The sequence below is a fragment of the Ailuropoda melanoleuca genome, chromosome 9, assembly GCF_002007445.2.
Source record: "Ailuropoda melanoleuca isolate Jingjing chromosome 9, ASM200744v2, whole genome shotgun sequence".
Classification (NCBI taxonomy): domain Eukaryota; kingdom Metazoa; phylum Chordata; class Mammalia; order Carnivora; family Ursidae; genus Ailuropoda; species Ailuropoda melanoleuca.
Window position 1 is genome coordinate 24,796,750 of NC_048226.1, and position 16,874 is coordinate 24,813,623.

The following is a 16,874-nucleotide window of genomic DNA, read 5'->3' on the forward strand; positions in this document are numbered from 1 at the left end:
GATGAAGAGGAACGCACATTACAATCAACCCAGTAAGGGTCTCTGTATATTGCATTAAGGAATTTCAACTTTATCTTCCAGGTAGTAAGAAGTAACAGTGATTTCTAGGTAGAAAAGTGACATTCTTCTGAACTACAACCCAAGATGCAGAGTAAAGAGTAAAAGATGCATCTGAGAAGAGGAACTAAGGAGAGGGAGTCTTTTGCACTCCTTCTGTTTCCTTCAGTGCAGTCTGAAGGAGAAATGCCAAGAGGCTGTGAGCAAGGCTCCTCTCCTGCCACTGCAGCAAATCCTAGCACTCCCAACATGTGCTGTGTCCACATAGCAGTGGCGCTCCGCCATCACTACTCATTTCTAATCTTCTCAGTGAAGAAGTGGAAAAGGGGTGGAGAGAGAGTTGCCTGCCACCCTGACCTCTTGGCACTTCCTGAGCTCTCTGCAGAAACACTCACACCACCCAAGTGGGGCGCAGGGGGTGGGGTAGCAACAACAGGCGCACATTAGCCTGGGCTGTGCACAGTTCTCCTCAGTGATGCTGCCCATGAACTGTAGGGCCAGCAGTGCCATAGTGGGGAGGGACTGTGAAGACTCATGATCTCCTTAGAATGGAGGACTGCGAGCCTGGGGGAGCTGGGAGATGCTAACGGACGAAGAAAACACCCAGATACTGGGGAGAAGGTCTTTTGTGGAGACCCATTCTTGGGGGTAGGGACAGCACTGACAGTTTTTAATCCAGTAGAGGGAAAAATTGAAATGGGGCTTGTATCTCAAAACTACAAGGAATGTTAGACCTTTGTAAGAATTTGGAACATGTGTTCCACATCTATTCTTTTGTTATCTTGCCCTGGAATGGTTATCAGTAAAATCCTACCAAAAAACAAAAAACAAAAAAAACAAGAATAAAGGTCTGTTTGCCTGTCTTCGCTATCAGTGAAGCCTCCAGTGGTTTGGGAGACAGTCTCTCACTGTAAGAGGCTGTAGAAGGAGAAGCCTGAGACACACATTAAGGTGTGGCTGAAAAGGGAGGGGCAACAAAAGAAAGGCCGGCAAAGGAGTGGGCCAAGCATGTCCTCTGTGCCAGTAGTCACTCTCCCTAAGAAAGGGGTGATCTGAACCTGCTTTGAAGGCTATGGTCAGCTAGCTTGTAAGTTAGCAGAGAGGAGAGTGCCATGGGGTCAGCTGAGTTGGCCTTTATACAAAGGAAAATTAAAAGCAGGGTTCTAGAGGAGAGAACCCTCTTAGTAGTCTTCACCTCTCTCCAGCACTTTCCACTGTGCTTTATGCCACAGAGGTGAGAATAGGATGGTGAATGAGCTGCCCGGCTCACTCGGGCATCTTTTCCTTGAGTGGGAAGTAATCAGTGTATTTTAGTACTGCAATGAATAGGTGTAATACCCTACCAAATATCTGTTTTTGAATCATGGCAGGAAATATATTAAGTTATCACTTAAGGAGATTTAACAAACTGAGATCACTTATCAAATCGGCTCGATTAGATGTTATTTAACTGACCGATATTTTAAATAGAGCTTCTTAAATAGTAAGCTGATATATTTAAAACAAAATTTATCTAAATTTGAGTCAGAGAATAACCAAAGGTGGCAGATGCTTGCTTTTTTTAAGTCATCATGTGGAATTTATACTTTCCAATAATAATAAGTGATTTACTATATATTAATTAGAACCTCAGAGGACTGAAATTATTTTCCTAAAGGTAGAAAAAAAAGAAAACATCATTTAACTCTAAAAAATTTTCTCTCCATTTTATGTAACACTTTAAGTACAACAAAACCATTAGATAAAAAGCCAAGTGGTCCCCTTAGGAAGGTGGATACTTCACTGGAGACATGCATACAAAGGGTCCAAACTGTGGGATTGTTCGTGTAAAATAACCTACTATATATCTGCTCTGTATCATGTACCGTGCCCTGTGCTAGGTGAGAGACCCTAACAGGTGAATAAGAAAAGATCCTTACCCTTAATGGGTTTAGCAGGTGACAGTTTCAAGTAATCAACAAACACATTTAAAAAAAATACTGCATAATGAACCTTAAACACATTTTTAACTACACGCCAACAATACTGTCTCTTTTTTAGTTATAAAAAATGCCATATGAAAAGCTCTCTTTATCAAAATCTAGATTATAAATAACGACTTTGTAGAATGAAATACCAAATGAAGACAAGCCTTTTTTTTAAAGGCGGGGAGGGGAATATTTTGTGAGAGGCTAATTCTGATCAATGTCAATGGTTCTAATGATTTAGCTTCACCTGGCTTTAAAAAGATGCATTTGAGAATATTCCCCTCTCTTCCCACTGGAAAAGTCAAAAAACACACCACATCACCAGAACATGGTGTTCTGATGACAAATACCACTCACTCACAGACACACATTCCATGAGCATTTACATATCTGAGCCACAGTGTGCACATTCTGGTTGATGCAAAGAATCAAATGCTGTTTAGCAGACAAAGCATGGTGGCCTTGTGAAATGTAACATGCCATTTCATATGTGCAGAGCATGTGCCATGGAGGTTAGGAGAACAGGGACAAAACCAATTTCTTGTAGAAGGGAGTGACAGAGGCAGGATGGACATAAGTAGTAGAAAAAAAATCTGGGGCAATGTCATGGAGAAGAGCATCTGGCTTAGGTCTTGAAGGAGGAGAAGATGTGGATGAAGAAGAAAGGAATTCTGGAAAGAGAAAATCCAAGGCAATCCAAGGCAAGAAATGATAATGTACACAGTGATTTTTGGGCAGCACACAGGGAGAATGGAGAAAACACAAGAAATAAGGTCAACTGAATATTGAGTTGGTTTTTCAAGACTTAATGACAAATTTGTTTGAATCAGTATCCTGTCTTCTCAAGTCCCGTGTGGCCAGTGCTGTGCATTTGGGAAAGGACTTCATGAGGACAGAGATCTAAGCTTGTGTCCTTGACTCTAGTGAAGGAAACCTACCTTAAGGGAAGCCAAACACAATATCATCAATAATTTACATAATCAGAGTGCTCTTGGGTGCTTTGGACATTTATGGCTACCTTGCAGCCATTTCAGGACATAGCTCTTGTGAGGTAGGTCTCAAAGAACCAACACTATTTTTCATGATTTCTATTTCAGAGTGGGTGAACACTTGTAATGGAAACAATGTTGAAAGGAAATTTGAACATATATTGGATAATTAGAGCTTAGTTTAAATTAGTTTGGAAGTTTTTGACTTACAGTTTTACATTTACATAGTTTTCATTTAAAAGTGAAGCAATGTGTAGAAAATTTCCAAAAACATTATGAGAAGATTTTTTTTCTAAAAGAATTAAAGGAGTTATTAAAATGTGTTAAATCTTAGAAACCAAACATTTTAAACAAATATGTCCCCAAAAGATGCTAATCTTTTCCTATCATCTAAAATTTAAATCTTAAAACAGATGGAAGCGGTGTCAGTGAAACACAAGACTGAAATGCCCTGTATAGAATGACAGATGATGACTTGCATTTTTTAAAGCATTTCATGAAAACAAAATTAAAGCATTTCATGAATACTTTATATTTTGAAGAGTTTGTTTCATATCTACCATAATTAGAATCAATGATTTTAATATAGTTTTTCTTCCTGTTCTATAATCTTGACAGGCACAAATATTCAAAGGTGGAAAAGAGCTGATGCAGAATATATCACAAAGGGGTTTTCATTTCTTTTCTAGAATCTCTCACCAGGTTGGCACTTTATTGACACTCATTCTCTAATTACCTTCAAGCTTCTATATAAGTAAAATACTCTATTAGAAAAAAATTTTTAAGGGGCGCCTGGGTGGCACAGCGGTTAAGCGTCTGCCTTCGGCTCAGGGTGTGATCCTGGCGTTATGGGATCGAGCCCCACATGAGGCTCCTCCACTATGAGCCTGCTTCTTCCTCTCCTGCTCCCCCTGCTTGTGTTCCCTCTTGCTGGCGGTCTCTATCTCTGTCAAAAAATAAATAAAATCTTAAAAAAAAAAAAGAAAAAAAAAGAAAAATTTTTAAAAAAAGTATTTGTCATGTGAGGAAAGAAATCTTGCTCTTTAGTAAGAGGAAAGATGTCAAGTCTGCAGCTCTGATACCATGGAGGGAATTACAACTTTCTGCCACTTCATGAAATTCAAATACCAATTGGTTAACTTGAAAAATATCAAAGTCTAGTAACCATAATGCATGCATCACAATCTAAAGACTAACTCTTGAGTATAGAAACTATTCAGGAAAGCAAAGAATTTAAGGGCACAGTTTACATTGGATGACTGGTCTGAGGAGAAACTAAGTGCATAAGTGAACAGTTTAAGTATTCATGAATCAACCACTAAGTTAAAATAGTGTACAACCACTGAATATAAAGAAAATCTACTTAAGGTTTTATAGTAAGGTCACTAACACCATCATCCCAAGGATAGTCATTGGTGCCACAGATCCCTCTTGGTGGCCTGCAGAGTCCCTGAGGGCACCACCCTGACATCTCTTACAGGACAGAAAAGGTGACCTCAGAAAGACAATGGCAGTGCAAATCCCTCTGGTCAGCCCAGTGTCCTCTTTCAGGCCAAGGACAGGTGCAGCCCTCTGAGTCCCAGGGTTCCCATCTATAACACAGATGGGCTTTCCTGAGGCTGTTGTTGGCCATGCTAACAAACAATCCTGAAAGATATCACTGAAAGTGAATGAATGAATAATTATAATTACAAAGACTTCTTGAAGGTGTTGGCCAGGTACATAGTGCCATTTCTGTTTTGCATGAAGTTTGTGATTCTTTTCTCACTTTCCCTTAACTCATCCACATCACGTGATATAAGCTTTGTGGGAGATTCATTTCCATCTGAAAATTATCATTAAAGTCTTAGATGTTGGGTCATCAATAATTTTTAATGCTTACCTTTAAGAATATCAAATATGCATTTAAAACTAGTATCTGTGAATATGTATATCAACTTCAGACCTTAACAGCTGATCTACAATTATAGATTTTTAAAAATATGAACATGTAAAGGCTTTAACAAAGCTGCTGAGAAAACAGAGACAAATCTTCAGAAAAACAATAAAAATGGCCTTGTGAATAAGATTAAATTTTTCTCTGCATCTGATTTACAATATAATATCTGACATAAAATATTTTTCACATTCTGCTGCTTTTCTCTGTGCATGTTAGAGGTATTTTTGTTTTTGCTTTAAATTTTAAGCTTCACACTAAAAAAGGTATTTCTGTAGCACAACAATTTGACTGTTCTAAATCATCTCATTTAGAAGAAAGGAAACAAATTTATAATCTGTTTAAATTATGATGGAATTTGGAAAAACAGTATTGTATGTGTATGTGTGTCTGTATATCTGTGTGATGGAAACAATAATGATGTGATGAATTTGTTTCCTTGGAAACAGCATGACCAAAGCATATTGTGTATTCATAGTAGGATGCAGACTTATTTAGGAACATAACAGTGTGGTACTAAGTATATTTTCCAGTAAGAAGTTCAGGATAATTTTGCCTGTGGAAGCCTGATATTTTTCACAGATCCTGGGTTTCTCTGACCAACTCTATTTATGTTTTGGTGAAAGGATGGGAACCATTTACATTCATTTAACTGCCTGCATTCATTCATGAATGTTTGTGAACCTATTCTGGGCCACCAGTGGTCTATGGACACAGCAAATACTCTGAGGAGCTGCTGTGGTCCTCTAAGGAACAGACCCACGACATACACTAAGAGCATGGGAAAAAGAAAAAGACCACAGGCTTGAGAAATAAGTAAGTTTAACAAGAAGAATTAAATAATAAAGAAGTGTAGGAGCAAGTGCAGGGTGTAAACAGGGAGAAATATATTTTTGAGAACTTGATGGGATGCAAGAAGATAAAGACAAAAAGGGGGTAAAAAGATAAAGACAAAAAATTACATAGAAACTATAATGTGCTTTCATTAAAGTACTGTTTATAATTGAAATAACATATTGTTTTTATTAAAAAAAAAAACAACAACGAAATGACACNAACAAGAAGAATTAAATAATAAAGAAGTGTAGGAGCAAGTGCAGGGTGTAAACAGGGAGAAATATATTTTTGAGAACTTGATGGGATGCAAGAAGATAAAGACAAAAAGGGGGTAAAAAGATAAAGACAAAAAATTACAGAGAAACTATAATGTGCTTTCATTAAAGTACTGTTTATAATTGAAATAACATATTGTTTTTATTAAAAAAAAAACAACGAAATGACATGTAATTGCAAAGTTACTTTGTAACCGGAAGGATGTAAGGATGCTGAGCTGGGCTGGAGGGGGTGAACCTAATTTATGGTCTCTTTCGGAGTGTACAGCCCAAGAGCTTCCTAAAGCAATGCACCGTCCTTGGCTACTGCTATCTGGCTCTGCCAGGCTCTGACTTTTGCGAACACACCCTGCAGGGGGCAAGGCCAAGGCAGATCTACGAGAGCCCTCCAACAGAGCACCACTCCTTCCTTGCACTAAGTACCTTGGACTAGGGGACTATGCCAGTTAGTGGGTAGATGAGAGAGGGGTCTTCCCACACTGTAAAAGAACAGTGGCATGCTGGACAGTCAAATTTGTAATTTTATCAGTAAAGGAACATTGCAACATTTTGGAAACATGCTTTTGCCTGTCAAGTTCAGAGCCAACATCCCACATGTTCTGTTTTTTTTTTCAGAGGAAACATGGAAGCTTGTGTCTTCTCCTGCAACTGCACTAGTTTTGGTTTTATCTAAAACTCGGTGACTTGCAGGAGGCAACATTTCAGGCTATGATCAAAAGCCCACACAACTCCTTCTTAAAGGTCTTGTAAGTGACTGTCGTGACTGCTGAGTGGCAAGAGGTGGGGTGGGTCTGTGGAAGGCATGATGGTGAGTGGTCAGGCTGGTGGAGGGCCTACCCGGTTGCTTTCACTCTTGGAACGGTCATTCTTTGCCTTGGCTGTCTTTTCTGCAAGCTTCTTCTGCCTTTGAGGGCCTCTTCCAAAGAAAATGTAGTTGACGAAGGCATACTCCAGAAGGGCCAGAAACACGAAGACAAAGCAGCCCATGAGGTACATGTCAATGGCTTTGACGTAGGGGATTTTGGGCAACGTCTCCCGAAGGTGTGTGTTGATGGTTGTCATCGTCAGCACGGTCGTGATCCCTACAAAAGAAGCAGAAGGGTGAGAGGCTGCAGCTTTGCAGCTCCATTCCTCACGTTTCACTTTTGTATTTTCTCAAAGAGCTTGAAATAGTTGGAGGTAGTAGATTGAATTATTAGGTGACCAGAAAGCAACAGAGCATGAAACGTGGTGTGTGGGCAGCAGGCCACCCCTCAGGTCAGGAAGCTGACATCTCTGCTCCCCGGCGGGGCACCACCCCATGGCACCTGGTCACAGAGACAGGCAATGGAGACTATACGGAGATGTGTAGGCAGCAAAGGAGAATGTGCTTTTTAGGAAAGTTGGGAGAAATGAAAATGATCCCAGAAATTAACATAAAACACAGTGTGTCTGGATGAGAAGCTTCCAAGAAGAATGAATCTATGAAGACTCAAAGAACAGGGTCATCTATGGCTATTCGTGAGTGAGGGCTCAGTGAGCCTGCCTGTCAAAAGAAAACAATTCTTACCACAATGCTTTATGAAAAGGGGAAGGAGGCAATGGTTTTTAAAACTGATAGAGGACATGATCCAGTCCTGAGCTCAAAAAAAAGGGAGTACTTCAGGGAAGCTCCTGAGGACAGATGATCTTACAGTCCTTTCCCTCCTCAACTAAGAGTCTCTGCAAGCTTCTCAGAACATGTGTGGTGAAGTCAAGGAATACTTTATTCAAACTATAGAATCTTGTCATGCTCTGGGGGAACTGACCAGATCCCTTTTTTTTTTAAATGTCATAATGTTGAATTCTCTAGATAGCAGTGTGTGAATGAGCTCTGTTTCCCTAACAGAGCTAAATCCAGTCTCTAAAAACATGTAAGGACCATATTTTACAATTCTACCATAGCAATGGACTTTTTTTTTTAAATACAAAGATTCTATATTGCACAATTTGAAGCTACAGAGAGGAGGAGACATGTCAGTGACATGACTAGAGTTTGTTGAACTGAGTGAAGTCACACATGCAGGAAAGGTATGGATTGCTCACTTCTTGATGGGACAGTAAATATTACAGCTAATTTGCTCTCTCTTAAAATATTAAGAACTTTCAAGGAAGTAAGACAGCTCCAAAAGGTCAGCTCTTTTCTATCCGTTTAACTGGTGCCACTGAATGCAATTATCGCTGTGTCTTCTAGGACTCAATGGAGAGAAACACTTCCACCTCATTGTCATGCCTTCCCTTAAAAAGGAGACTTTTGAAAGTGAGAGATTTAGCCCTGGTCCCTCAGCCACAGCAACCTGAAAAATGTGATGTCACTGAGCCCAGAGGAAAGTGCAGGCCAGAGAGGTCAGTGTTCCCAAGATACAGAGCAGAGCCCAGACCACCTCTACATATGATTCCACCGAAGGCACTTCTCTGAGACCCCAGATCCCACTCAACTCTCCAGTGGAGGGTTTGAATTTGTTAAGCATCTTAGTTTGATGCCTTCCAGATTCCCATCCCATCACTGGAGGTAGGCATCCTTATCCTGTGTGTCCCACAGAGAGAACCTCCAGACCACAGATCTCTACTTGCTAGGGACCATCTGGAGGGCAGGGAATAAAGCCCAGTCTTCTGTCACAAGCACATTCTTTCCTTCCACCCACCTCTAAACTGCTATGAAAAGTAGAGGAGGGAATTGAGGCCCTGAGAAACTATTTTTGTGTGTAACTGCAAACCATGAGAGCTTATGGAATATATGGAAATTGAGTATGTCAGAATATTTTAAGATTCCCCTTTAAAGTAACATTCGTGTGCACCTGGGGACTTTTAAAATTTGAAAATAGCAAGGTATGATTACAGTTTACAAATAAATGTGAAAACACCATGCAAACTCTACAAAATTAGGTGTTCTCACCATTACTCAAAAATTTTGTACTTTTGCTGCCACAACTTTTTTTCTTCCAAATGTATTTGGAAAGCATGAATGCTTTGGTTCTCTCCAGTTGACTCTTTTGGCTCTCCAGTTGACTATTCTGAGTGGACATGTATGACATAGGCCTCTGAATGTCCTGGGAAATGGGCTGAAAACACAGGAAGAGCCAGCGCATGTCAAAGGCACTCAGCCTGGGAAAAGCACCCTTGCGGGAAATGGGACAGCACTCTGGCTCAGGTCCATCAGCTCAAGCTCAAGGAGTCTCTTAACAATACAGCTTTGGGATGAGTCCTCTGTTTGGGCTTACATTAGCTCTTAGCTTAAAAGGCCAGTGCATTTACTAATTCTTTGTACCATTTTACTTCCTGTCTAGATATTGTGGATGATGGTGGACTGTAGTGATTCATAGACTTGGATGGTACAGTCACATGGCCCAGGCCAAAAGCCTAGCTCTGCCACTTCCCAGAAGCATGACCTGAGCCTTGATGGGTCCACACCATTGTCTAGAGCTATTGTGAAGTCTAAATATGATTCCTGAAAACCACTGGTGATATGTTAATAAATGGTAACTTGCATTGTTAACACGAATAAAAACAAATAATCATATTTGCTATTATCATTACAGAAAAAGAAATTTTTCAGTAGCTTCAGGTTTCCTGGCAAAAGACCCACAGCCACAGCCTTGTTTTGAACTTCCGCCCTCTAAGGGGACCCATCCAACTGCAGTACAGGAGATGACTGAATGGTGCTTTCCATGTTCTTTGTACACTGATCAAGCTGTTCAGTCTTTCTACTAATTGTTAGCCTCAAATTATTTCTCATTTAAATTAGGCTAATAAAATAGCATATTTGAAAAACTACATTTATAAAGATGACTATGAAATAAAAACATAATTTGCATCTTTTAATCAAAAGATATTTTATTTCTCTTCTTTGTGATCAAAATAATGTGGCCTAAATTATTTCAGTTTAAATTTTTCCTTTTAAAAGGACCAGTACTATTATTCACTTCAGGGTTTTGAGGAACACCATCTAATTACGACTACCAACTTTGCAGCCTGATGGCTTGTAACACTAACAATTCAACAGATCTGGGAGCCAGCCCCTGATCAGTAGAAGCATAAAACCCTGAAGCATACAGAACAGCAGTGCAACACATCTTTGTGAAGGACCAGTGTTTCCCTTCTCAATAGAGAGACAACCCCAGACAACTGCAGGTCCAACAGAGCCCTGAGCCAGAAGGTGCTCCATAGACGTCTTTGCTGAACACCCCTCTGCACAGACCTGTACCTTAAGATCTCATTTAGAAATGAGGTGCATTCATCATGGTGCAGGCATTCAGGATGCTGATAACAGCACTCAAAGCATTTCAAAAGGTGTGGTACAAGACAAGAGAGGTGGAATGGAGCTGGGGGGAGGAGGATTTCTCCAATTAAAGCCCCCCAAACCATGGCCATATCTTCTTAAAGAGGCACAGAGCACATTGGCATTTTAAAGATTCTGAGGGATCCCTCAATGATAATGATAGTTCTTGCTTAGCTTTTTTTTTTTTCCTTTTTAATCCTTGTTTTTTTTACAATGTAATAGACAAGATAACTCTTGCGTCTACTGACACTATAGGAATCACCTGTAGTGGTTAAGGGAGAGAACCCTGGAGTCAGACTAACTGGATTAAAATCTTTCTTCTGACACTTAATGTCATATGACTTTGTACCCGTTATGCAGCTTCTCCGTAACTAATTTTCCTGCTCTGTAAAATGGGAACAATAACATTGCTTATTGTGCTATGGCTGTTCTGCTGAACAGATAAGGCAACCCCATTAATGGCCTTGCAGAGAGAGAACCTGGCACCTGAGTATTTGGCAAATTCCAGCTTAATGATTATCGTGTTGTTATTCAGTATTCATGACCCTATGATATATTTTCCCTTAAGTTATTGGAGGTGACCTGGTGACATCTCCCAATCCCTGCAGATCAGGCTCAGAGACCCTGTTCTACATAGGCGGAAGGTGGGAGTAAGGGAGTAAGCACGCTGGTATCCATACTGAGAGCTGAACCTGTTGGACTGTTGTCTGCTCAGATGCTGTGACCCTTCCAGACCCCCAGGCCTCAGGTTCATCTGGATGCTGGCAAATGTCCATTCACTTCGGCCTCTGTACTCAAATCTGCCTCCCAGACTTGTGACATCAGTTAGAACCTGGCACTCCTCCAGTGGTGAAGCCTTAGCAACTCTGGGCAGACGATTCCTTTGTCCTAGCAAAGCCATAACAGGATGATTTAGGTTTATAATCGTAATGCCGTTCTGTTAGAAAAAGTGGAATCTACTTTCACATACTGTAATGAGGTTGGGCTGAATACAGCTCACTTCAGATAGGTTATTTAATATTGTGGAAGACAGTGTTTTACAATTAAGGAGCTACAGAACGTGCATATCTAGAAAATTTAGAGATTCACATTTTCAGTACACCTCACTCCTATTGATGCCAGATAATTACAGTTCTTTGGTACTTATATTTCTCTTATTATCTCAATAATGACAAATTCTCCAAGGCTGATTCAATGTGAAATGCTAGAAGTTTTAGCTTCAGGTCTCTACTTGCATAGTCCTCATCCAGGCTTGGGGTGGGGTCCAAGAAATTTTATATTTGTCTATTTTATATTCTCTTCCTTGAAGAGACACTCTTGAAATTGTATAAGCTAACAGGTCTGCAAAATTTAGATCTGCCCCTCCAAATACATTTTAGGTTCTGGCTTTTCCAGGTGAGAAGAAGAGAAAATGATCTAACAAAGAGTAATCTAGTAACATTTAAAAAAAGGGGGGGAGAGGGAACTTACAGAAAAGGACTATTGCTACAGGATAACCTCGGCAGGCCAGAGGAAAATCCTGGAGATCTTTTTTAGGGATGCTTTTCTTACTACGCATTAAAAATACATAAAAGTTTTGGGGCGCCTGGGTGGCACAGCGGTTAAGCGTCTGCCTTCAGCTCGGGGCGTGATCCTGGCGTTATGGGATCGAGCCTCACATCAGGCTCCTCCACTATGAGCCTGCTTCTTCCCCTCCCACTCCCCCTGCTTGTGTTCCCTCTCTCACTGGCTGTCTCTATCTCTGTCAAATAAATAAATAAAATCTTTAAAAAAAACACATAATAGTTTTTTGATACTTCTTCTCAAACTAGCTTTTTATTCATCTAACACTTTTAAGAGTAGTTACCTGATTTCCTGTGTGTTAACCTAACCTTAAATGTAACTCTGCAAGTCACCTATCTGTGAGTCTAAACCAGACATCTTCATACATACACGTACATACATTTTTCTAGGGAAAACAGTGTCAATCAACTTGAAGTCCTGGAAAAAGATGAAAAACAAAAAAAAGGAAGAAAGAGGGATAACTGGAACCCTGAATTCTTATGATTCTTTGTAAGCTAATTTACCAGCAAATGTATTGATAATTATTCTCCATCAATTTTTAAAAGTATTTTTGGTAATTTTGCTTTCAAGAATTGAATTCAACCCTACCAGAGAAGGGATGTATTGGATAAATGCTCTTCAGCTCTGCACTTATTTAAAATGTATTTAAATGATTATTTCGTCCGTGCAGTTTCATAATAATTAGCTGAATAGAGAATAATGTTTTTGAAAATATAAGCCTTCCTTTAATAATTTAAAAATATTAGAAATATTATTGGAACCTATAAAATATATTGTACATCAGCTAATAATCCACTTGCCAAATGACCAGTGGCCAATACAGATCACTAGAGCTCTTGAGAATCACTCAGAATCTAATCACATATTTAAATGTTCATTAAATTATGTAATTCCAATTACATGCTATAATATTTGACTGTTTTTCTGACTTAAAAAAGATGAATGCCCAATTAATCAAGTCTTCTTTCTGGGCCACAGAACAATTTTGAACAGGAGATGTTAATCCTTGCTTTAAAATTAGTGTCAAAAATAGTTTTATTATGCAAATATTCAGCAAGCATATTTTCCTTTGCATGGGCATGAAAATTCACATTTGAGCCTTATAATTAAATTAACACATCAAGGGAATCATGCATGAAATTATTATTTCAAGATAAAAAGTGACTGTATGGGCAATACTGGTGTTATGATGTCAAAAAATTGTAGTTGAACTCTTGCCTCTGAACTTCCTTAATACTGTAATGATACGGTTACTTTACATTTTAGATATCATTTAAAAATAGCACATACCAAGGGCAACTCTAGCCGCAGATGCATCATAATTGATCCAGAAGGACACCCATGAGAGAATCGTAATTAGTATAGAGGGCATGTAAGTCTGGAGAATGAAGTATCCAATGTTTCTCTTCAATCGAAAGCTCAGTGAGAGCCGAGGATAAGCACCTATGGTAAACAGACAAAGATTACACTGGAGAAAAGACATGGCAGACAAAAGAGCTTGCTTTGACCTCCATGGTTCAACAGCATGTCTTTGAAAAGCCCATGAACCAAGAGGTTTCCCATGCAATTTGCTTCTGTCAGCCTAATGGTATTTACAGAAGAATTGGGAGGAGAGTCCATTTCAGTCTATAGGAGAATAATGAGGATACTCTTCTAAAGCCAAGTGCTCAGCTGAGAACTATCCCTGGGAAAACTCTGGGAGAGTCTTCAGATTAGAATACAGAATCATGCCAGGTATCTTGTTGATTGTTCTCTTCTCCATTGTAAATAGGGGAAATTTGGCTCAAGATTTTATTGGGCAAAATGGCTTTTACCAGTTGTCCCTTCCACCCATCTACAGTAACACTGTACACAGATATTTGAATTACTGTTACTCATCTAAAGACACATCCTGGCTACCCTGAGAGCTGGAGAGAAGCAGGTCCAGTTGTACAGAAGGTGGCAGTGGGCACTGCGATGCTCCACTCTGATCACAGACAAGGCATTAAAGAAAGCCTCAGAGAAGCACCTTGTCCACTTACTGTAAGTGATTCCCAGTGCTAATCTAATGTGTGAGTCCCACTTAGCACACATTTGGAACCCCACCATCACAGAGTAAGGAAATCACCCACTGATTATGCCACATTTTGTTTTATATTTGCCTTCTCTGTTTTATTTTGCTTTTCTTAGAGTAAAGCAAGGGTAGGCTCTATTTCCTCCTGTCCACTTCAACTGTCCACTCTATCAGTCCCAAATCTCCCAGCTCCTGATCTAGAATCTAGTGAACTTGCTAGAAGGTCAACCAGTGGAAACTCAATGATCTTCTCTAATCACCAACTTCGTTGCCTCTTTCCCTCCCATCATCACTGATGGACGGTGCTCCCTTCCTGAGATTGGTGTACCTTGCTTCTCTTGACCTCCTTCTACTCCAAGACTGACAAACTCCTATTCTCCTCCTGCACCCAAATATATGCATTTTCCAGACTTCATTCCAGGTCTTCTTCTCTTTTTGTCCCTATATTCTTTTCTTTAACAGCCTGATTTACTCATATGACTATTAGTTCTATATTGAAGATGAAGATTTTTCTCCAGGCTTCTACTTTGGCATCAACTATTTTCAGCCAGAATTATATAAATGAGAAAAGAAGTCACCTAAGGGACTTAGCACCTAAAGGCTGACAATCTGTGAAGTTTCCTCCAGTAGTTTTTGTGTGTATGTAGCATTTCTTTTACATAGCTCTGATCAAACGCATATAGCATACTGTCATCAGAGCACCAACGTTTTCATGTTTATTCAAATTATTTGTAAACACAATTTAAAATTCTTCTGAATTTTCCTTCAAATGTATACATATGTACTCTAGTTTATAAATACATTTTCCTGAATGTTACAAATTTAGGTTATTTCCATTTTTACAAAACTATAAATGATATTCTAAAGAATATCCTTGAGTAGAGTCTTTTTTCTGTATTTGGACTTATTTCCTTAGCATGAATATGCCAAAAGAGGAATTGCTGGGCCAGTGTTTAGGCTTTTGTTGCTTATTGCCTAATTGTTTTGCCAAAGAATCATACCAGTATACACGCCACCATGAGCCCTTTATAGAATCATCCACCTCACTTTATAAACATGACAATGTTCCATAATATTTCTTAAAAATAACTTATGCTAATTTCTTTGGGAAAAATTGTCTTTTCCAATCACTTCCTTTAACTGCGTTATACCTAAACGTCTGTTTTTCCTCTGTATTTAAGCTCATAAATACTCTGATTATACTACTTATTCATTTTTTTCATTTTTTGTTCCTCTTATTGTCTCACCTATTTATTTAAGCTCTTTTGATACTAATCCTTGTTTGTATTTTCTGCAAGCATTTTCTCAGTTGTTTGTTTTAAAACTTGTAATGGATTTGAGTGGGGGACATAAAAATACTTAAATTTTTTGTGTATAGAATTTCTCCATTTCATTTTTTCCTTGTTATTTTTAAAACTTGTTTTTAGGCTTAGGTAAGTTCACAACAGAAGTTTAACCACAAACTTACTTTTAAGGTTGATAATTATTTCAGTGTTCAGTATGAACTGTTCATGTACATTGATTTTTATTCCACAAACAGCCTACCAGTCCTCCCAATGCCATCAGTGGAATAAAGCTTCCCTTGACATAGGTTTGGTAGATTCTATTTTGTTTATATTACATTTTATGTATATGTGGATCATTGGCATGATGTGCTATAGAGCTGGGTCAGAGCCTCATTGTAGGCTTTCCCATCTCCAGATCCCTGGCCCTATGCTCCATCCACACATTCCTGAAGCACAGCATGGACACTTACTGTCAACCCATACTCAAAATCTTCTGTGGCTCACTGCTTCCTATAAAGGTCCAAATATGCATCTGGAAATTTTAGTTTCTCCAAAATGTCTCCCCAAATTAACTTCGGTTTTATTTTTTACTATATCTCTTCATTAAGCAGACCATTTTCTAGCCCAAAGAGTGTTGCCACTGCCTCAAAATAATTGTCCATTTTTCCTGCCTCTGCTGATTTACACACGTTCTTCCTTCCTTATGAAATGTCTTTCCTTATCCACACTCCAAAGCCTTGGTCAAATGCCACATCTTCCATGAATCCTTTCTACTTTCCTCCAAATGGAAGTGATTACCTTCTTGAGTCACTTTCTTTTTCATTAAAATTATTACTATTCAACAAGGCAAGATCTTCCTTAGTAATTTGTAGTTCCCAAGGCAGCGTTTGTGAAGTGATATGTTTTTCATATACTGTGATGCCTCGGTAAATCTCTAAACTATCATAGGTTATCCACAAATACATCTGTATGCATGAAAACAGGAATATTTGGTTTGTTTACATGACTTTCTACCAAGTGTAATACTGAAAACATTCAATATCTTTATTGAATCTTAGTTTGAAATCCCACAGCAACTTCAATATCTTTATTGAAGTAACTTCAATGTTGGATCTTAGTTTGCAAATTCATGACAATCTCATGCTTTACTTATTCTCATTTGCTGCTTTTGTTTCAGATATGTCTCACTATAATCACTATACTTAGAATAGTTTCTGTATTCATCAGCACAGGTTGGCTTATGTTGCAGTAACAAAAGGCCCCCCCAAATCTCTGTAGCAGAAAACAAGGATTTTTTTCTTCTTGTGCTAAATATCCACTTAGCTTTCTGTATCTGGAGCACTGCTGGATGTTGTGGTAGAAGCGCCACACTCAACTGCCCTCACATTTCCTTGTCTAGAGCAAGCCTTACTGACAATCTTTATTTCATTGGAGAATACTGTAGTCCCTTCTTAGGGGAGAGCAGCAAATATATTTTGAGTAATAATGTAATCTACCATATTCCCCAATTTTCCATCTTCCAAGTTAACTTTATTAATATTTTCCAAAGTATACCCTCTTCCAGGAAACCGTTCCCAACAGAGGCAAATATCGATACCTATGTAAATGAAGTAC

General features: G+C 38.9%; 1 protein-coding gene across 1 annotated transcript in view; it reads right to left on the minus strand.

Annotated features, from left to right (window-relative positions):
- Positions 1 to 16,874, minus strand: part of GABRB3 (gamma-aminobutyric acid type A receptor subunit beta3) — a 209,497-nt gene that overhangs the window by 9,513 nt on the left and 183,110 nt on the right. Inside the window, exons 6-7 of the mRNA XM_034668908.1 lie at positions 13,212 to 13,503; positions 6,899 to 7,143 (exon numbers count right to left, since the gene is read on the minus strand). Coding sequence (XP_034524799.1) covers positions 6,899 to 7,143; positions 13,212 to 13,503 — 537 coding nt within the window. The remainder of the gene's footprint in view (positions 1 to 6,898; positions 7,144 to 13,211; positions 13,504 to 16,874) is intronic.